Raw genomic sequence first — 22,684 nt, 5'->3', positions numbered from 1 at the left:
CAGTTTTAGAGCCACAGATAAATTTTGCTTTGTCTCAAATGTTACCAAGGAGAGATTTCAAATTACTAAACAAATGAGTTGTCGTACTGACCATGTTATTTATCTTCTTGAATGCCCCTGTGGGCTACAGTATGTGGGCAAAACCACGAGACCCATTAAAGTTAGTGTAAAGATTAGTTCTTTTTTTTCCCCATTAAATCTTTAAGCAGTTTTTTTCCCCCTATTGAAAGATTTGATGGAGGGGATCTTGTAAACGAATGAGAAGAAAGAACTGCACCAAGCATCACTGGAAGTGATGGACAATCTAAGATGGAGGATAATCAGTGACAATTATGAACACTTGTGGTGGGGTCTATTTAAGAATCTTTTGAGTGTTGTTTGTCTATTATGCCATTTGCATTGGAGAAAGGCCCTTGAGGCCGAAACGTCATACATCATTGGCTCACAATAAATTTTCTTCGCAGAAATCCGCAGTGCCCAGGTTTTTTCCTTCCTGTACTTCCAACCCTTTACATATTAATAATTTCTCTGCCTGCAATGCATTGCTGTAAGGGTTAAGAGGATCATTTATCAAAGTCTCCTGGCTGTAAAACTGGTGCAAAAAAATAAAAATATCCTCTTTTTCCTTACATGGGAATGTTTTGCTTTGGTAAATTTGGTGCTTTTTTTTTTTGCCCCAGGGTTGCAGCTGGAAACGTGGATAAGAAAAAGACACCCACATTTGGCTAATGTCGGACCAATCGTGGAGCCGGAGTCCCAGACTCCTGCAATGGTCTGGAGAGTGTGTGCTGAATACCAGGCAGCCAAGGACCTGCATGTGTCTGTGACACATTTACAGAAATGTTAATGGCACTATCCAGATGCCTAACCATTATTTGTAAGTGAGCATGTGCAGCTTTTTTCCCCTGCTACCAACATCTGTTTTACATTCTAAATTAGGGGTAAAAAAAAATAGTTTATTTGAAACTTGAAAGTTTGCAACGAGTTAGTAAATCCTTCCCTCTGCAGGTTTAATGATAAAAACTAAACTGTACTATAATAGTTCCTGTTTGAGTTGGAGTACAACCCCACCCAGAAATAAAGTATTTAATGTGTAATGTCTGTGATCCAAGTGATTTCAGATGGTGTGTGCTGTGTTTGTGTTGAGCTGGAGTCAGAAGGCAGTGCTGTGGTGAGTGCATACATCACCAGCCCATCAGGGGACAGAGGAAACTTTTGCAGCTAACAGGGATAAAGGACTTTGGAAGTAAACGGAACATTGCAACCAAGCTTTAGACAGAAACCGAACTTCACGAGCATGCAACACGTGTGCATTGGAAAGTAAACTGAATGCAACTGCGATTTATGGATTTTACACATAACTTCTTCAAACGATGAAAAACACAAGGAAGGAAAGTCCTGAACACATTGTCATGGATTTGTGATGGAACCTGGCCACCCTCCAGACAATGAACGTCAGTAACTTCTGATACTTCTAGTCTACTACTGTACATGTTTCCAAGAAAAAAGGATTGAAGGGTCCAAATTGGGTATTTTTGAAGACCTAAACATCTTGATCACACTACAGAGCGTCCCCGCTAAAGGAGTTAGGTTTTGGCAGCTCTGAGAACCTCCTGAACATCTTGGGACTCAAAGTTCAGTGACACCATCGTGTTGCCTGGAGGATAGAGATGTGAGAAGAGTGGAAGAGAACATGGGTTGGAGGCGACGTTATTGTCCTAGTCCACTCTTGGTGGTTTTGGCTGTGGCAGCAGCGTGTATTTTCTACCAGAGACTCTGTGCGTCTTGGGATATTGAGGGGTCCGCAGATGATATAAAGCAAGTGATCCTCAGGGATGCCACCACAAAGGACAAGGACTGCGTCCTTAACTGGACCAGCTTTTATAGCAGGATACAGGAGGTAAGTTCTTGGAAGGAATGTATGGATCAGCACAACACACGTGCATCATGAATAATAACATATTATGTGTTTGACCTATGAGTACAGTAATTAATTGCTACTGTACATACATGGCTGAACTTGAGGAGGTTTTGTAAAATCAATATACAGTACTGAGGCACCAAGAAAAGTAAGGTACGTGTATATTTAGAAGTCTCACTCAATGTGAACCTCTGCGATGTTCTATATCAGCATTTTTTTTATGTTGTGCATCATGGTTTAAATAACGTTTTGTTGCCAGGCTAGAGCATATTTGCTGCTGCATAATGAGTAGAGTGGATAGTGCCTGCATTGAAAAAATATCAGAGCCTGTATATCCATTTCTATTCCATTTGCTGATACAGGCGCATTTAGCTGCATGCATACATTGATAATATTAAGAGGTATGTACTGTATCAAAGCAAAAGTGGCGCAATTCTGGGGCAAACTATGTGCACCATTTGTATTTAAGAAAAAAGTCCAAATGAAATTGATAGGATTTTCTTTCCTTTGATACATCCTGTGCAGTTTTATTGCCCCATAATTGCTCCACTTTTGCCTTGATACACAGACCCCAGCATTATTTAATTATCACGTTACATTCTGATTTGTAGCCTAGTACTCATTGACCTTGCAATCATGCTGCAGCTTTGTAGTACAGTACAAGAGCCTTCTTATGTCATTTTTGGCCACAATGTGCAGCCTAGAGTGCTAAGTTATCTTTAAATAAGCCCCAGTACACACAGCAGCAACTGCCAGCTGGTGTCACTTGGCAATTAGTCCCCCTTTATCTCACTCAATCCCCCCTCCTCCCTCACTCCATTCCTCCCCTCCTCCCTCACTCCATTCCTCCCTCACTCCATTCCTCCCTTCCTCCCTCACTCCATCGCCCCCTCCTCCCTCACTCCATCGCCCCCTCCTCCCTCACTCCATCGCCACCTCCTCCCTCACTCCATTCACCCTGCTCCCTCACTCCATTCACCACTCCTCCCACACTCCATTCCCCCCTCCTCCTCACTCCATTCCCCCTCACTCCATTCCCCCTCCTACCTCACTCCATTCCCCCTCCTACCTCACTCCATTCCCCCTCCTACCTCACTCCATTCCCCCTCATACCTCACTCCATCCCTCCACCCACCCCCTCCTCCCTTCTCAATCACCCCCCTCTCCCAACTCAATTCTCAACCCCCACTCAATTCGCATCCCCACTAAATTCCCCCCCCCCCCACACACACACACTCAATTATCACTCACTCAATCCTCCCCCTAATAATGAATTTTACCTAGGGCGGAGGGAGACTGCTCCGGTCTTGGCAGCGTTGGTGTGGGAAAGTGGGAGGTGAAAGCTAGCTGCAGAAAGTGGTGCTCAGCGATGGCTGCCCTGACTTCCAGGTGGGGAAATAGGCAGGGGTAGGAGGAATTGGCTGCGGAGGATTGAGGGCCTGCAGCAAGCAGGGGCCTCAGCAGCCAGACGTGGAAGTTGTGCCTGACCTCTGGCTGCCCCCGGGCCATCTTCCACCACCAGTCAGCTGGGTCTGCAGCACTCTCAGGTCCCCCACATTGCGGGGTTTCGATGATGATGATGAGTGTGTGTATGTGTATATATATATATATATATATATATATATATATATATATATCTGCTGGCTCACAGTTGATCTGAGTCTTAGCCGATGTTTTTGGGGAGAACAGGATAGGTTTCTGGGGTACATTACCGTTGTTTATTCCTGGGTACACAGCGCTTCCATCTACTGTAGGCTCCAGATGCAAGGAGGCAATCTCCCACAGAAGAACATATTCCTCTCCCCACCCAGTAAGATCACACACTAGACAAGAGGTATAGATAAATGGAACAGGTTTATTGGTCCTCTGCTGACACCGTATCACAGTCTACTGCCCAATACAGTCCACAGCAGGTCTCCAACTTTTGGATGGTCCTGGACATCCACTCCGGGCCAAGGACACCTGAAGCAGTCCTTGCTCTTCCCTGCCCCTGTAGCAGGGACAGGGGAAAGGTAATCACTCACTCCTCCCCAAGGGGAAGAGGGACAGGTGATGCTAATGCACAGCAATCCTGCGTGATACCTGCTCTCAACGGTAGAGACACTGCTAAATTTGGGTGGTACAACCCCTTAAGTACAGTGGGAGGAAGGTACAAGGTCTTAACCCATGATTGTGCAGAACCCATGCGTTGTCCCACCTCCTCCCTTGTCACTCAAGGGAGCTGCTTCGGCGGGGAAACCCCATAATTGGTCCTGACACAGCCTGCTCTTACCAGGACTTGCATGTCAGGGAGGGCAGACTGGTATACAAATCAGGCATGGATGGATATATATATATATATATATATATATATATATATATATATATATATATATATATATATATATATATATATATATATATATATATATATATATATATATATATATATATATATATATATATATATATATATATATATATAATATATATATGTATGTATGTAGCCATGTGTAAAAATGGTGTACATCTCTTTCTCATGCTGGCAGTAAGCCTGGTAAGTATGCAGGGTTGCCAGCAACAATCATGGAGGTTTGCCCTCAAACCCTGGTGAGGTGTCATATGTAACAAAGGAAGTAACAACATGCTTTGTGTCCACTGTTAGTGACACAGAGGTGGGTTTGTTTCTGGAGGTTATATAAGACATATCACTGCCTAAAGTTAGCGGTTCAGTCTAAGTTCTAGTGGTGTTAACAAGGAGTGTCTGCAGCCGTTCAAGGCTGTCAGAGTCAAGTGCAAGCTGACTACACACTGTGTCCAGGGACCTGGCACAGATGGTGATCTCCCATAGGGAGGAACCTTCTGAAGGGGGGTACCTCAACAAGATGAGCGATTAAGCACGACCGCTATGAGGGGCAGTCTGCCTATGGAGATGACATTAAAGATGCCCTGGTTCAAAAGATCCTTTCTGTGTGAGAGTGAAGTTATTCCACAGAAGGATGCACCAAGAAGGAGTTCCCCATCAGATACTTCCCCTGCTGCCGCAGATATCCTGATGGGGTGGAAGCACTGTAACCGAATGTGAGTAGGACTCTAAGCACACTACCTCAGACGCCTGTCATGGTGATATTCCCCATACCAACCAAGCGGGAGACTCAGGAATCCTGTTGCCAGCAGGTGCACCACACATCACACAGACATGTAATGGGGCCAGTAGACCACAGGGACCAATGTGAGATTGGGTGGGGGGCGTTAAACCGTTATATATATATATATATATATATATATATATAAATGTATAATCATACTCCATGTAGCAAATTAAGCCCTAGTAAACACAGCAGCAACTGCCTGCTGGTGTCACTTGACAATTAGACCCCATTTTCTCTTATTCAATCTCCCTTCCTCACTCCACCCCCCTCCTCCCTCACTCCATCCCCCCCTCCCCCCTCACTCCATTCCCCCCTCACTCCATCCTCCCCCACTCCACCCCCCTCCTCTCACACTCAATCTCCCCTCCTCCCTCACTCCACCCCCTCCCCCACTACATCCCCCCTCCTCCCTCACTCCACCTCCTCCTCCCTCCATTCCCCCATCCTCCCTTACTCCATTCCACCCTCTCGCCTGACCCCTGGGCTGCCACCGACTCAACTTCCACCACCGGTCAGCTGAGTCCGCAGCGCTCTCAGGTTCCCCACATTGCAGGGTTTAGCAGGATGCTACGCCACTGGACTGAAGATCATGATGATGATATATCATTATCATACTCCATGTAGCAAATTTTGGATCTTCAAAATTGCATGGTATCTTTATGTATAGTGCTGGTTACAATATCAGTGCTGTAAGTGAATACTGTAATATGCTGTGTTCAGGATACATTTTAGCCTTGAAAAACAAGGGGTGTAAAACGTAACTGTGAGTATTCGAATTCCCATGATGGCTTTTGAAATCTGTTTTGACAAGTTTGGTAAACTGTTTACATGTCGGCTAATTTGTACTTCCCAAACTTTTAGCCCATTCCTACCCACAGTATGGAGCACATTTGTCAACCCTTAGGAATCAGGTCAGCAGCCTTGGTGTTCACAAACTTTAGATTTGCCTCCAGTGGGAGGTACAGTAATAAAAATTACTGAGGTTGATCATTAGCATAGTTACATTCCCCTTGACGACAGATGGTACTATTAAAGCTGAACAGATTGTTTTGGTTTTGAGATTTACAGTAGCCAGCTACCCCCTCTGATGTTTCTGTGATAGAATAATATTTACATGTTCTTCATTGAAAAGACTACATTGCTCACTGTAAAGATACAGGCAATCAGTAAACACTGTATTTTTTATCTTTAATAGCAGCAAACTCATTGTAACTTGTTGTCTTTCACGTCACTTGTTCACCACATTGTCTATTTGTGTCTCAAAATGTTTCTTCTTTTTTTTGCTATCACTTAACATTTTTGACAGACAAAATAATATTTTTTACACCTGGTGCTTTAGGTAATGATTGATAGTACATTAATGAATTAAATCACGTGTCCATCTCACAATGGGTGCACATGAGTTTTATTTGATTTTGTTTTTATTTTGTTGAAACATTATATACAGTAGTCAGTTGTACATGTTCTATGACAGCAAGGCAGAAGTTTATTGTGATAATGTACAGTATATTAGAGCTGCAATGAAGTGCAAACTCCCAGTTACACCTTGTCTGACATTTGTAACAGATGTTTCATAGATTGTCATATTTACTGTAGGTCTGAAAAGGTAACTGTGAAGAGCATAGTAACAGAGTAAATAATGCTACTTTTGTTGGGGGCCACCTAGGGGCCCATACCTAATTGAGGAAAGAGTGTAGCAACACCGTGTTATTGTTGGTGTTGAGTGATTTTGTTTTTATTGCAAAACCAATTGTTAGAAAATAACAGCCCCTACCAAAAACTATCACGTTGGCAGTGAGACACTCATTGGCATGTACTGTACAAGTCCAGTACATAAGATAATGTTTAGAATGCTGGGACAGACTGTCAATGCACTGTGGAGTAGGAGGCTTGTGGACACTGTCATTTCTTCAAACTGTTTATTTAAGGGATTTTAAACAAAATGAAAAATACAAGGACCGAGGGCAAGGTTACAAAAATCACATTTTGGAGGGAGGGGTAGAAATACTAAAAAATATGTTATATGTTTTGTATCAGCAACAGGAAAGATGTTTTGTATCAGCCATATATAATTTAGGGTTGTCCAGGTGTCCAGTATTGAACCGAACTGTCCAGTATTTGGACACTTTGTCCAGTAAAAAGTGAGATGTAATACTGCACAATGAACAAAACAATTTATATTAGAATTTGTACTCATGCATTAATTCATTTACTTGTAAGTACATATGTACATGCATATAATTATAGATGCAAAGTACACTGACTCAGATAGACACATAGATATATTGATAGGCAGACTGACTTTCCCTACAGACGCACTCACTGGGACAGTTTGCCAAGGATTGTGTGTGTTTCTCAGTTGTTTTGAAGGACTTGGCCAGTCTAGAACTTGGGGGCCCACTTGAAGCTGAGGACCATCAGTGAGTTCCTCTGGTATCTAGTAAACTAGTCTGAGCCTGTCCAGATAATGTTATCCAAAAGAACATTACATATCGTTCACTGCCTCATAGGAGCAAAACAATGGGATGTTTAAAGGTTAAATGTGGTGGATTGGTACTATATTTTATTAGAAAAATTGGCGATATGCAAGAATTTGAACATTGCTTTTTTTACACTTCGTATGTAAACATGATTTGCTGACGTAATTTCTGATTAGCAGTAAATAAAATTGTTCATATACTTAAGAAGCAAAGAAGTATTGAAGAAAAAGTATTGTATTTTATAACTGCATTTCAAATGCCTTTTGTAAAATGTACTGCATTTATAAAATGGATTTCTTATCATTAAGGCGCCATAATCATTAAGGCGGCAATAGAGACTACAGAGACTAGATGAAATACTATTCAGATTAATGTCCCTACATCAATATCTACGTTTAAACCTGATGGGGACAACGCTTTGAGCTTGTATATCCCAAAAGTTTCCTTCCGGGCCAGACTTGAAAGTCTGTCTCCTCCATGCTAATTTACAGGGATATGCTCAATTGCTCTATATATCAGGCCTTTCGGGTCACTATTATGTTTTATAAAAAAAATGTTTAGAAACATTGTGCGTAATTAGTCCTCTTTTGATGTGCTCCAATACCCGTACTCTTAGGGGCCTGCTAGTGCGCCCCACATTTTGCAGACCACATGGGCACTGGAACAGATAGACAACAAATGGTGTCCTACAGTTCATAAACTGTTTGATTTTAAAACATTCTCCTGTGGCCGTAGATTTGAAACCTTCTTTATCAGCACTATAATGCGAACAAGCTTTACACTTAAAGGATTAAAAAAAAAAAAACAATAGGTTTGGTAACCAGCTAGAGGGTAGACGTTAGTGGCGCTTTGAACATACTAGGTGCTAGTTTGGTTTTTATGTTATCTGCTTTTTTTAAAATTATTCTGGGCTTTTTTGAAGATGGTATTTCAGAATCTGATCTTGGTGAAGTAAGTGCCAATGTCTCTGTATTATTGTTTTGATCTTATTAAAATCACGATTATAATTTGTTGTAAATGGGACCTCATATTCTCTGTATAGTTTTTAGTTCTTGTGTTTAAGTAGTTCAGATCTATCCGTTTGGCCGGTATTGGCTATAGATATGTCTAGTGATTCTTTGTCATATTTTCTTTCCATTAATCTATTTTTCAATATCTCGGTCTGCTCCTTAAAAACTTCCTCATCTGTACAGTTCCACCGTAAATGTCTAAACTGGCCCGGAGGGATATTGTCTAGCCACTTGTGATGGTGGCAACTGTTCTTCAGGAGTTAGTTATTGCAAACAACTTGCTTAAAGAAAGTTTTTGTCTTCAACTAATTATTTATTCTCGATATAAATAGTAAGATCTAAAAAAATCTTTTGAATGTTGACTCCTTTGTGATGTAAAAGACAGATTGCGATTATTGTCATTAATATACTCTAAAAAACGGTTAAGATCACAATCACTGCCTTGCCAGATAAAAAACACATCGTCTATGTAGCGGCGCCAAAGGACCAGGTCTGTGCCAAAGGTGTGGGTGGACCAGATCCTGTCCTTCTCCCACATACCCATAAATATATTTGCGTAACTTGGTGCAAACCTGGTCCCCATAGCTGTACTGTACCGCTGTAGATAATACCCCCCATTAAAATTAAAAACACTGTGCTTTAATATAAAAGATATGCTATCTAGTCAAAACAATTTTTGTTCATCAAGTATGTCCTTTTCCTCATCAAGAGCTCTTCCAATCACTCACATCCGTGGTTATGATCAATGATTGTATACAATGAAGTAACATCACAAGTAACCATTGTATACCCAGATTTCCACTCCACTGTGGAGAGTACAGCTAAACCCCGTTATAACGCGGGTCTCGGGGTCCACCCCGAGACCACCGCGTTACTAACGGGGTCGCGAAAAAAAAAAAATGGCCGCCGCTTTAGCGCATATTCATCCCGCGGGACAGGAGATGGGAGCGGGCATGTCCCTCCGCTCCCCGCTTCTCCCTGTCACCGCGGGACAGCCCGCGGGGCAGGAGATGGGAGCGGGGATGTCCCTCCTGTCCCCGCTTCCCCCTGTCACCGCGGGACAGGCCGCGGGGCAGGAGATGGGAGCGGGGATGTCCCTCCTGTCCCCGCTTCCCCCTGTCACCGCGGGACAGGCCGCGGGGCAGGAGATGGGAGCGGGGATGTCCCTCAGGTCGCCGCTTACCTCAGATCCCTCCACGTGCCCGGTGCTCCCGCTGCCTGCATGGAGGTGGTAGCGGGGGGTTTCTTCTCCCCACCGCTGTCCCCGGTGCTCCCGCTGCCTGCGCGGGAGGAGGGGGGGGAGCGGGTGGTGGTGCTGGTCGCGGCCTTTCCTCTGCTCCGACCCCACCCCTCGTCTGTGTAGAGTGAGAGAGTGTGTGTGTGTATGTATAAATGGGAGAGAAAGTGTGTGTGTGTATATGGGTATGTGGGTGTGGGTGTGTGTAAGTGTCTGTGAGTGTGTGTAAGTGTCTGAGTGTGTGTGTAAGTGTCTGTGAGTGTCTGTGAGTGTGTGTGGGTGTGTGTGAGTGTGTGTGAGTGTGTGTGAGTGTGTGTGTGTGTAAGTGTGTGTAAGTGTGTGTAAGTGTGTGTAAGTGTGTGTAAGTGTGTGTAAGTGTGTGTAAGTGTGTGTAAGTGTGTGTGAGTGTCAGTGTGTGAGTGTGTGTGAGTGTGCGTGAGTGTGCGTGAGTGTGCATGAGTGTGTGTAAGTGTCTGAGTGTGTAAGTAAGTGTAAGAGCCGGAGCGGGAGGTGGGAGGTTTGACAGGGAGGGGGGGCGTGGCTTGAGCGGAGGGACCCGCTACTCTCCCCCCCCCTCCCTCCACGGACTACAGGAGGGACCCGCTACTCTCCCCCCCCCTCCCTCCACGGACTCGGGCTGGAGCACTCATACATACACATATACACACATACACACACACACACACACACACACACACACAGGCACTCACGCACTCATACACACACACGCGCGCACACACATGCAGGCACTCACGCACACACACACACACAGACAGGCACTCGCACTCACACACACAGACCGCTAACCCCCCCCCCCCGCCGCAGTACAGGGCCCGCCGTAGCCGCAGCGCAGGGCCCCGCCACCCCCCACCCCCCCACAGCACAATGACTTCCCACCCCCTTAACTTTGTCAAACAAAAGTCACAAGACGTTGTACAGGCAAAATACATCTGTTAAAGTGCAGTTGTCTGTTTATTTCTATATAATAATTGTGTGCAGTGTGCAGTGTGTGTGCAGTGTGTGTGCAGTGTGTCAGTGTGTGCAGTGTGAGCAATGAGCAGTGTGTGTGTGCAGTGTGCAGTGTGTCAGTGTGTGCAGTGTGAGCAATGAGGAGTGTGTGTGCAGTGTACAGTGTGTGTGCAGTGTGTCAGTGTGTGCAGTGTGTCAGTGTGTGCAGTGGGAGCAATGAGCAGTGTGTGTGCAGTGTGTCAGTGTGTGCAGTGTGAGCAATGAGCAGTGTTTGTGCAGTGTGTCAGTGTGAGCAATGAGCAGTGTGTGTGCAGTGTGCAGTGTGTGTGCAGTGTGGCAGTGTGAGCAATGAGCAGTGTGTGTGCAGTGAGTGTGTGCAGTGTGTGCAGTGTGCAAAAATGGGAGCCACGGGAAAACCGCGTTATAACCGAATCGCGGTATAACGAGGCGCGTTATAACGGGGTTTAGCTGTATATCTAACACTTCCATGGTATCTCTGAGATAGGGTCTCATTTTCACTGCATATTGTTGTAAAAAAGTGTTAACGTATTCCAATAAATTCAAACGGAAAGACCCTATGCCAGAGATAATTGGTCTACCTGGAAGTGATGTCAAATTCTTGTGAATTTTGGGTAAAAAGTAAAAAACCACTATGATTGGATTTTGGTTATTAAGATAGTTATATTCCTTTTTGTTTAAAATCCCTAATAATTTGCCTCGATCGAGTAATATTAAAAGTTCTTCTCCTAATCTTTTCGTGGGATCGGAATTTAAACACTCATATGTGGTCAGGTCTGTTAAAATTCTGCTTGCTTCTTGTAAATAGTACTCTGCATCCATGATAATCACTCCCCCTCCTTTATCCACCTGTTTACAGACTATTGATTTATCCTCTATTAACTCTTTTAATTCCTTTCCTCACTACTAAGATTATCATTACATTTTTTGTGCTGCTTCGACATTTTTTCGAAGTTTTCCTGTATCAGTTGTTGAAAGACTTCCAGGTGATGCCCCTTACACTCGCTGGCGTAAAATTTTGATTTAGCTTTTAGTGACGAATGCTTAATGTGGTCAATAGTTGTCATATTGCTGTTAATGACCTGATTCTGCATAGTATTTTCCCTAGTAAGAGCATCCCTACTTAAAAAGAACCTTTTAAGTGTGAGATGTCTCATGAATTTATTAGTCTATGTACCGATCAAAACCATTAGGTCCTTTTGTGGGAGCGAAGTTAAGTCCTTTTTATGTTAACTTACATTTGATTTCTGTTAAAATCCTTTTACTCAAATTAAAAACATTATATTTATTATACTTACTTTCACCCTAATTTTTCGCATTTGCCATCCCTTTTTCCCTTTCCCATCCCCCTCTCCTCCCTTCTCCCATCTCCCCCCCACCACACATACCACACTCCTGTGTATTGTGATCTCTTATGATCAGTGACATGATTATTAAAGGTGCATGATTTTTATTGCATTTATCATTTTCTTTGCGCTAGCTAAATTCCATCAAAACTTGCCATATGCAAACAAACCCAGAATTGAAAAGATGGGTGGCATTGGAGAAAGAGTGTTGCTCCCCATTGGAGTTAAACAACCTAATCTGGTCCCCAAACACGGCAAAGAAAGCTTGATCCGAGCTGCTCTCCTCGATGACCAACTCACTCACGATCTGGAAGTCCACCAAGCTGTCATGTAACCTAACTAGTAGGGGATCCCTAATGACCCCATTATGGGGAAATTCGGACTTCGCTCCGGGTCTGAATAGGGCGGACGCCTCGATTTGGCGAGCTAAAGGTATACATAGACTTAGGGATCTGGAGGACAATAACAAAATTAAAACATTTGAACAAATTAAATCGGAAAAAGAGATCCCCCAATCAGAATTCTTTAGATACCTCCAGATCAGAGCATTTTACAACAAATTCAAATCCCGTCCCCCATTGACAAACTTTGAAAAGCTCTGTCTGGTTGAGATGGACACGAAGGGACTTACATCACGGATGTATAAGGAAGTGATCGGTTCTAGTCCCACGGTCACAAAAAAGTTTGGATATATGTTGATGTGGGAAAAGGACCTGGGAGAGACATTGGAGGAGGAGGAGTGGACGCAGATGGTTACAGCGGCCTCCAAGAGTTCATTGTGCACCACATTAAAGGAGAACGCATATAAAGTATTAATGAGATGGTACCACACCCCAGTTAGATTATCAAAATTTGTCCCAGGATACTCCCCATTGTGCCCTAAACAATGTGGAGACCCGGCCGACCTGTTACATATGCTGTGGTCTTGCCCTCGGGTATCTCCCTTGTGGGAGCAAATTAGAGATTGGCTACAGAGGATCCTTAACCTCACAATTCCACTAGACCCGTGGTTATTCCTGTTGAACAGGCAGACCCCGGGGATAGCTAAAACAGATATGAAACTGATTGCACATTTCGCATTGGCCACGAGGGCAGAGATCGCAGCATTATGGAAACAAAACGAAATCCCAGTAATCCCCAAAATTCGGAACAGAATTTGGCATACCTGCCAGATGGAGAAATTGACAAGTCTCCTAGACGATACTGGCAAAAATTACCTAAAAGTCTGGACACCGTGGCTAGACCAAACAGACATCCCAGGGGTGGACAGGTCCACAATCTGGCTCTAATAGTGGCAAGTGCGTTCTCCTTTGATGTAGGAGGCGGAAGGAGGGGCTTGGGTTAGATTGTAGTTAATCTAAGCGACCCGAGTAGGAATACAGATGGTCGTATACAAGATGAGGCGGTGACCCAAGGAAAAGAAGCATGCAGAAGAGGCTCCCCTCCCCACCTCCCCCCACCCCCCTCTCCCTCCCCAACCCCCTCCCTCATAGGGAGTGTCACAATGTATTATTATTTAATTAGAAAATGGGAGTTACACAGTGTTCAATATTGAAAATCATTACAAATATTGTATGTACGCATGTATTGTAACATTGTGATAACTAATAAAAAATTAAGTTATAAAAAAAAAAACTTGCCATATGAGGATCTAGGGAAGATCTTTTGCCGATTGAGCAGCATCAAAGATTTGTGCCAGTATATTACCATTTTTTTTCTTTGGGTTTGTCCTGTGCTGTATGTTTGTAAACCAGTACCTTTAATAAGAGGTTTTACAACACAATTACAAATAATATTTATTTGCAGTCAATTGCTTTTGCATGGAGCGCCCCAGATATTTCTGTGAGCAAACAAATTGAACCTGATTAATCAAGGAATGACAGTATTGCTTTGGTAAATACGGTGCAGGTTTTTTCTCCAGTTTTGCAGTAGGGGAATTTTGGAGTATAAGTCCAAATAATTTATTTTACCACCCTCAAAAATGAAAATGTTTTAGTGACTAGTGAATTAGGCACAATATATCCTTCAAAAAAATCTTTTAAATACCAAAAAATAGGACCTGATTCTGACGGCCCCTTGTTCTGTGTTCCTGAATTTTACTGTGTGTAGTTTGCTTTCCTTTAGCTATTGTCTTTTGTGTGATGTTACTGTTCAGTTTCCTGTATAGGGTAATCACTTAATAACATTTATTGTCTTTTGTTAAAAAAATAAATAATTTTTAATTGCCAAAGAAAAAATGTGAAATATTTGTGTAACCCCCCCCCCCCTTTCCCTGCTCTAAAGGGTTAAGAGCATGGTTAATGTGTACTGGATCCCACCCTGTGTTGCCTTGGGATCATGATATCATGGAGAGTACATAAGGGGATGGGGAAGTTTGAGAAGGTGGGTTCCAGGAGGACAAGAGGAGCCTCAGGACGAGAGATAGTGCTGTTCATAATAAAATAGTACAGACCAGGCTTCCCTCTACTTTATTATGTTGTAGCTAGGGACAGAACCATAGTTAAGTTATGATCCGAGAAGAAAATTAAGGGAGTCCAAAATAATCTTCGAAGTATGAAAACGGCATGCCACAGAGGGCCTCAGTAATGGGGACTCCTGGCTGCTGGCGAATTGGTTCTAACTGTGGATCTGCATTAACAGATTTATCCGGTTGCATGGAAGTGGCAGTTCCCGCAAAGACCCAAGGTATTGGTCACTTGTACGGGATCTGCTCGGATTCACAACGGGCCTAGCATTATCAAGATAATAACGAGGGGTATACCGAAAAGACAGAGGAGGGCTTCTCAGAACAGTTAAGCAACTAAAATATATACCTCCCTCTGAGTGTTAAGAGTGGGCATTTATAGAAGCACATAAAGCATCAATAACAATAAAGAAACAGTACAACGTTGGTTAAAGTGTGGTGTGCCGTCCCCGTGTCTGGGGACCTGAATAAAAGACTGTTGTATGACAAACGTTTGTGGTGAACAACCTTGCCACTTCATCGCCCTACCGCCTGAATCCAGCACCCTGAGTCAAGGTAACCCATGCGAAGTAGCCACACGTAACACACCAATGTAACCTCCCTAGAAGCCGGGCAGGAAGGGGTAACATTTGCTTTAAGAATGTTTACATTTGCATGTATAATTGTATAGTGTTACTTCTACAGTGCGAACATTGTACGATGTGCGTTACAATATTACAATAGGAGCTAACAGGGCCACTAACAGCAATTGTTGTGCTCGTGACAAATATAATAAGCTCTCACCCCCCCCCCCCCCGGCTGGTGCACTGGTGGGAGGGCCTGGAGGGAAGGGAAGCTCTGGGGTTGGGGGGAAGGGAAGGAAAGGAAAAGGCAAGTATGAGCTGCAAGGGGGGGAGGCAGGAGGGGGTATAAGGAAGTAATGGGCGTGGGGACACACCTACTGTATAAAGAGGTAATGGGGACACACACCCATATGGAGGTAATGAGTCTGGGGAGGATATAAGAGGTAATGGTGTGGGAGGGTATAAGGGGGTAGTGCACCTGGGGGGAATAAGGGGGTAATGGGCTGGGAGGGGGTTATAAGAGTTACTGGGCAGAGAGGAGTATATAAGGAGGTAATGGGCCTGGGGAGGTATACAGGGATAATTGGCCTGGGGAGGGATATACAGGAGTAATGGTCATTTGGGGGTATTAGCAGGTACTAGAGGGGTATTAGGGGGTAATGGATCTATGATTAAGATAAGACATCTATAAAAAAAACAAATAGTGTGGGCAGGGTGACTACCGTAAACTGTTTTGAGTACTCCTCACAATTGGAAGGTAGTGCGAGAGTCCATTCCTAGAACTTAAACAAAACAGGGACTGTGCATATGGAGTCAAAGGAAACAGCTAACTAAACCATTATGTTCTTCTGCCAAAGTTTGTTGAGTCTCTGTTGTCCGTCTTATCTTTACATGACATACATTAGGTTGCTTTTAACGTATATTCAACTTTAGAAAAACATTTGGCAAAAAAACCTTTGTATTTGGAGGCCCCTCAAATTGCGAGGCTCTAAGCTGTAATTTATACATAAATCCACCACTGTCTGGGGGAGGTATTAGGGGATAATGGGCCTGAGGGAGGTATAAGGGAGTAATGAGCCTGGGGGAGGTATAAGGCGAGTAATGAGCCTGGGGGAGGTATAAGGGAGTAATGAGCCTCGAGAAGGTGTATTGGGCCTGGGGGAGGTCTAAGGGGATAATGGGTCTGGGGAAGGTATAAGGGAGTAATGGGCCTGGGAGAGGTATAAGTAGGGTGCCAACTGCGCATGCGTGACATTTGTCCCCGTTTTTGCTGGGACTAAACTGGTCACCCTAGGTATAAGGGAGTAATGGGTCTGGGGGAGGTATAAGGGGGTAATGGGGCAGGGGATCAGGGAGTATAGTGGATGGACTACCTGAAGCCCTTGGATGGGCCTAGTGGAGGCCCATGAAAAGGGGGTCCTGCTGGAGGAACAATGGCTGGTGCACAGGAAGGCCTGCATTAGGGCCTGGGGAAGGGAAAGATGGCAAAGGTCTTTCAGGCCTGTTGATCGACGGAAAGAGGGCCTGGACGGGAGTGCAGGCTATAAACTATAGGGTTGCTGGCAGGCGTGCATGGCCACTTGACTGACCGGGCTAGAAGTCCCAACTGCCACCCCCCCCCCCCCCGCGGTGGCCCTGAGAGGTAAATACATCACAAAAAAAAATGAGAAAAAGGTAAATAACAACATAAGGCTGAAGGAAACGCATCCCCAAAGAGCTTACAGTAGAATAATGAAGCCAAAGATTTGTTAAATTGCATCCAAAATGCTTTTGTGAGCCAACTGAGCTTCCCCTTTAAATGTCTACTCCCACTTAAAACCGTTATATCCCAATCATTTTTTCAAATCTTCAGAACTTTTAGGTGTCATTGATATTAACGGATAAAATCATATTGTGAAAACTTCTAAATATGGTCATTTTCATTAAAGCAAAATGTGGTCAAGTTAAATGTCCAAGTGCTTTCACTTTGTTGGAATTGATTGCGCTTTTAATCATTTCTGTTGGATGTTGTAAACTTGCCTGTGCTTTAAATAAATACAATTTATAGTCCAAAGCTTTTCATAAATCTAATACCCAGGAATAAAATTGGCAGCTGTTTGTAGCGTTTTTTGTGCAAAATGATTTATCAAATTGTTTGTCTCAGTAGGAACACTAGAGAAATATAAATGTATCCTCAAAATAAATACTGTATATCTTAAATATTTCATTATCCCTGCGTTTTCTGTGGGGAAGAACAGGAAATAGAGTTGAATTCCAGCAATTTTATTCTAAGTATTGGATGTTGCAGTCAGGAAAACCGATTCAACTCACACAGGTTTCTAAAACGAATGTGAAAAAAAAAAAGAAAATGGCTAAAGAAAAAGAAATATAACGTCCCTATTATTCAGGAGCTGCTTTTCGGAGTTGTGCTGAAATAACTAAACAGTGTAATTGTATATGCATTTTATGCATTTTGTGCATTCATCCACAGATGGGGGCAAAATGTGTTATGATCATGGGGGGTGATTTCATTTTTTTTCAATTCGCAAACCAGAAGTCCCACTATGTTTGTTTACCAAGTTTACATTTCTATGACATTTTTTAAGATAAAGTATTTATTTGAGAAATAGTCTCTCCATTTTAACTATAGAACCTACATTTTAAATACATCTTAAAAAAATTAGGTCAAAGGTATGTTGCACAAAAGCCAAACAGGTTTACAATTTGTTGAACTCACACACAACACAGTACAATTACTTTTTTCAATGCACTTTAATCACTGCACACAGGGCAACATAAAGTATGGAATATAATGCACATGATCCTTGCTTATAGGTTAATTGCATAGAATCTACTAATGAAAGTATTAATAATAGCAGTATGTGCTTAATTAGGCTGCTAGCTGTAGTGAGGATCCGGGACAGTGATTGAAATGTGTTTATTGAAATCTGTAACTACTTTACAGACCTAAACTTCTGTATCATTTTAAAGCATATTACACATCTACCATAAAATGGTATCTTTATAATGCGATAAGATGTTCCCCTATTAGGGTTGCTAGGTGTCCAGTATTGAACCGGACGGTCCTGTATTTGGACATTCTGTCCAGTAAAAAGTTAGCGGTAATACTGGACATGTATGCATACTTCTCTGGACATGGTGACCTGACCAGCTTGGGGGGCCACCGGATTTCCCCAAGCAGGGAGAGAGCAGGACTGAGAGCAGGACATAGAATTTATGTATGTCACTATGGATATACATATGTACAGGACAAGTCAGTGGTTATATTGTATGTTGATTTTTAATGTGATTCAATTGTTTTTGATGCTCTTTTATTGCACCTGTATTGATGTCTGTAAACTATAGATGGACATACATACAGGTATAATAAAAACTTGTTGGCTTGCCTTGTTTGGATGTTTTTTGGAATTGCAATTTGCTGCTTTGTGTAAAAATGTGTTTCTAATGTACATGTAATTTTTTCAAATGTTTATTTAAAGGCTGTTTACTATAGATTATTTAATTGGCTTATTTTTGGAAGATAGATTTAGTGTGATGATTACTTTGACATAGATTATTTTTCACAATGGTTTGTTTGTAGGATTTGAAGTGTGTAATTGATTTGGATTGTAATTGATTGGTGATTGGATTAATTGATGGTAATTTAATTGTGTTGATGCTTTGTTTTTCTTTAATGTTTGTATTTGTATCTTGTTTGGATTAGTGTATTTGATTTGGAGCATTGGTCGGCATAGTATACATGATGCACAGAGTAATTGTATCATGTACACATTGTCAAATTGAGTGTTTGTATTTGGATTTCTTAGATATTGATTTTGCTTTGTGCTGTTTGATATTGGGAGAGATTTGTATTTGGCCATGTACAGTATTTATTTGTATATTGGTTAAACATGCATATATATATTATTAAAAAAAAAAAAAATATATATATATATATATATATATATATATGTAGAGGTATCAGTACCGTGTTAGCCGAGCTTCAATAATCAAAAAATAAATAGATGATACCGTTCTGTGGCTAACGAAATGCTTTTATTTGTGCGAGCTTTCGAGATACACTGATCTCTTCTTCCGGCGATGTTACAATGAATGAAGCAAGCAAAAGCTATACTATAAACAGTGTCTATTGGAATGTTATCTGTGCTGGTCCTTCCCCCGGTGTGGATGTGTTTTATGGCTGGAGGTGTCAAAAGGTTACTGAAAGCAAGGGATTAAAGAGTGTGTATGTGTATCAGTGTGAATTAACATGAATGGAGAGCCCACAGTATATACAGTGCTTTACAAAAGGTGTGTGTGGAGTGGGAGCGGATATAAATGGTGTGGGTGGGTGTGGAAATGTGAGAGTAAGTAGCATAACTGAAAGTGTGTGTGGATACTATGTGGTCCCTATTGGTGTATAGGGATGGAAAAACAAGGAGTATAAGTATGTGTGAGAGACAGCTGTGTGTGCATACATATAGCACAGTATGTACAGACATGGCCTATAGCGCTCATGGGAAGAGAGTTCACTTGTGTCAGTAATGACTCATAAAATTTCGATCTCTGTTTAGGCCACTGCTAAGTGTCCCGAACAGTTGCATAAATTTGTATTCATGCAACCGTCTCTCTTTCGGTGTTTTAAGATTACCTTTGAGTATGGCAACCCTCAGATCGTTCATCTTATGGCCAGAGTCAGAGAAATGTTCGCCAACAGGACTGTCTCTTGTTCCGCGTATGATGCTGTAGCGGTGCAGGTTCATTCTCTTGTTTAGCCCCTGCCCTGTCTCACCTATGTAGTAGCATCCCCCTCTGCATTTCATGCACATGATGAGGTACACGACATTGCTGGAGGAACAGGTGAACCTTCCTCTGATTTTGTATTCCCGATTCCTGTGTGGTATTTGTATTGTGTCTGCTGTGTAGAGCATTGCGCAGGTTTTGCATCTTGGGTCCTGGCATGGTTTTGTCCCGCATTCAGTTGTACTGCTGAATACTTTACTCCTCACCATAATATTCTTGAGATTATGGGGTTGTCTGTATGATAATAAGGGTGCTTCAGGGAAGACCTGTTGCAGTCTTGTATCTTTCTGGAGGATGGGTTGTAGTTTCCTGGCGATCTTGCGTAGGGCTCCTAGGTGTGGATTATATGTGACCACCAAAGGTACACTGGCGACACACTTTATTCGAGCTCGGCTAGTCCCACAAATTCGGGTATACCCGGGTGTATTGAGGTTTGTGACTGTTTTCTGCCCGAGTGCATTGAGGTATTTTCCAAGCAGGGATTGAAGCATTTTATTCCCGCTGGCTGCAATACTGCACAGTATATATATATATACTGCATTACAATTCATGAATTTATGCCATCTGGTAGACACGCGAAGCATTGCAGCCTATTAAATCCTAATCATTATCATTTAACAGATCAGCCGCCCGTCAGCCAGGCATGAACCCAGGCTGGGAAGGCAAACGCAACGGGGCTTGCCAGAGGTGAGGAGCGGCGCATTCCAGGTATCTGCCAGGTACATACTGGGTATTTGCTCGAATAAAGTGTGTCGGTGCAGTACCCTGTCACTTGTCTCCTTCTGTTTGTATTCAAGGAGATCAATTATTGGTATTCTGGTGGCTTTGTGAATTTGCTGGTCTACAATTCTGTGGTTGTACCCACGGTTTATAAAGTCTGATCTCAAGGCTTTAATCCGCTGGTCTCTGTCTGCTGTGTTGGAGCATATCCGGTTGTATCGTATGGCTTGACTGTAGATGGTTGCATGTTTGGTGTGTGTCGGGTGGAAGCTGTTGTCCCTCAAATAGCTGGCTCTGTCTGTAGGTTTGCGGTATACAGAAGTCTGTAGTTGGTTGTTCTTTATAGTAATGGTGGTGTCTAGGAAATGTACTTCATCCGGAGAATGGGTGAGTTTGAGGTTGATGGTCGGGTGGAACGTATTGAAGTTGTCATAGAACTGTAGGAGGTCCTGTTCACATATAATCCACACCTAGGAGCCCTACGCAAGATCGCCAGGAAACTACAACCCATCCTCCAGGAAGATACAAGACTGCAACAGGTCTTCCCTGAAGCACCCTTATTATCATACAGACAACCACATAATCTCCCCCCCACGTTGTGTCTTGGACGCTATAAAGATGGCGGCGACACTGGCACCCGATGCCCCATACCAGGGCCTGTAACTCGGGAAGCAGGGGGTCCCTGAGCCATTAATCAATGCGGTTCAGCTCAGAGGACCCCTGCTCCCGAACACTTTTATTAAAATGTACATTAATGCAGCTTCATTACCATAGCGGATAACTGCTACGGTAATTAATTATTATTTATTGTTATGTGTGTTTTAATACTAGTGTAGACCCTTTATGGGGTGCCGGTATCCCCTGCACTTTAAAGCTCCCGCGTCACGTGACCGGGACATTTAAATTCTGCCGGGGATACCGGCACCCCATTATCGGGGCCTATATCTCCTGAAGTAGGGGGTCCCCGGACCTGAAAACAATGCGGTTCAGCTCAGGAGACCCCCTGCTCATGTACACTAGTATTAAAAATCATATTTGGACAGCACGATCGCCTGTAAGATCCGTGCATTGAGACGCAGCGTCTCCATGCAGTTCTTACAGGCTGCTTTGTTTATAATAGTTATCGTGCTAACTAACTTTAAGCACGATATCAGGGGGGGAGAAGGTGATCGCGCGATATGGCTTTTTTGGGCAAGGTAGGCCGTAAACGCGCCAAACAGCCTTAGTGAATAGCGCTTATGGCTTCACCCTTTTGCGGCCAGGCGATGTAACCCATTTCAGCGCTACTTAACGTAGCTTAGTGAATAGGCCCCAATGAGCCCTAAATGTATGTAAATCTTTGTATATCTTTATTTAGATAGCGCCCACAGCTGTACTTAGCACTTTACAGGAGAGACAATACAGGACAGGGAATTATAGTACAATAAGTTCAACAAATAAGATCAGACAATAGGAAAGGAAATCCCTGCCCCGGAGATCTTACAACCTAAATATTTATATTACGATTTGTAATTGATTATTTCATGTACATATGATTTATAATGAGGAATGGAAAGCAGACAAAATACTCCATTTGAAAACGATTTTTCATTTTCTGCATTGTCCCCAAAATATATTTAGAGAGGCTGCACGTTTAACCCCTAAGTGCCAGGGTGGCCTAAACATTGCTTTAGACTTTGTGGAGAACTGACCGGATAGGAGGAGATTTTCTCACCCTAAGTACAGACCCTTGTTTAAAAGTAGATATTCTCTGTGAGGAGGCCTAAAATAGCGCACACATCCCACTGCTGCAAAGAATGTGCATACAAGCCAACTGAAACAGAAAGCTACATCCTGTGGCTGGGAAAGAAACTGCTGTCAGCTATGTCATCCAAGGTGCAGTTTCTATAAACAAACCAGAAGCCAACAGAATGACTGACTGACATTGGTTTATGTAACAACATATGTCCCCCACTCTCTATTCCTGCAGCCTTTTTTTTCACAGCAGTTTTTTTTTAACGAGTAATGTAGCTGAGGGAAAAAAGAAGTAAATGGTCTTTGTAG

The 22,684-nt window shown here is 42.9% G+C and overlaps 1 protein-coding gene across 3 annotated transcripts in view; it reads left to right on the top strand.

The window, feature by feature from the left end:
- The first annotated feature begins 963 nt into the window (after window positions 1-963).
- Window positions 964-22,684, top strand: part of CPED1 (cadherin like and PC-esterase domain containing 1) — a 406,802-nt gene continuing 385,081 nt past the window's right edge. Inside the window, exon 1 of one of the 3 annotated variants that reach the window (XR_012801651.1) lies at window positions 964-1,900. Coding sequence is in view for 2 of the 3 variants with exons in the window: in XM_075599939.1 (XP_075456054.1) it covers window positions 1,694-1,900 (207 nt within the window). In the remaining variant the exon portion in view is untranslated. The remainder of the gene's footprint in view (window positions 1,901-22,684) is intronic. The other 2 variants (XM_075599939.1, XM_075599938.1) reach the window with 2 other exon arrangements.

This window comes from Ascaphus truei, chromosome 5 (genome assembly GCF_040206685.1).
Source record: "Ascaphus truei isolate aAscTru1 chromosome 5, aAscTru1.hap1, whole genome shotgun sequence".
Lineage (NCBI taxonomy): Eukaryota > Metazoa > Chordata > Amphibia > Anura > Ascaphidae > Ascaphus > Ascaphus truei.
This window is presented reverse-complemented; position numbering and strand designations above follow the sequence as displayed.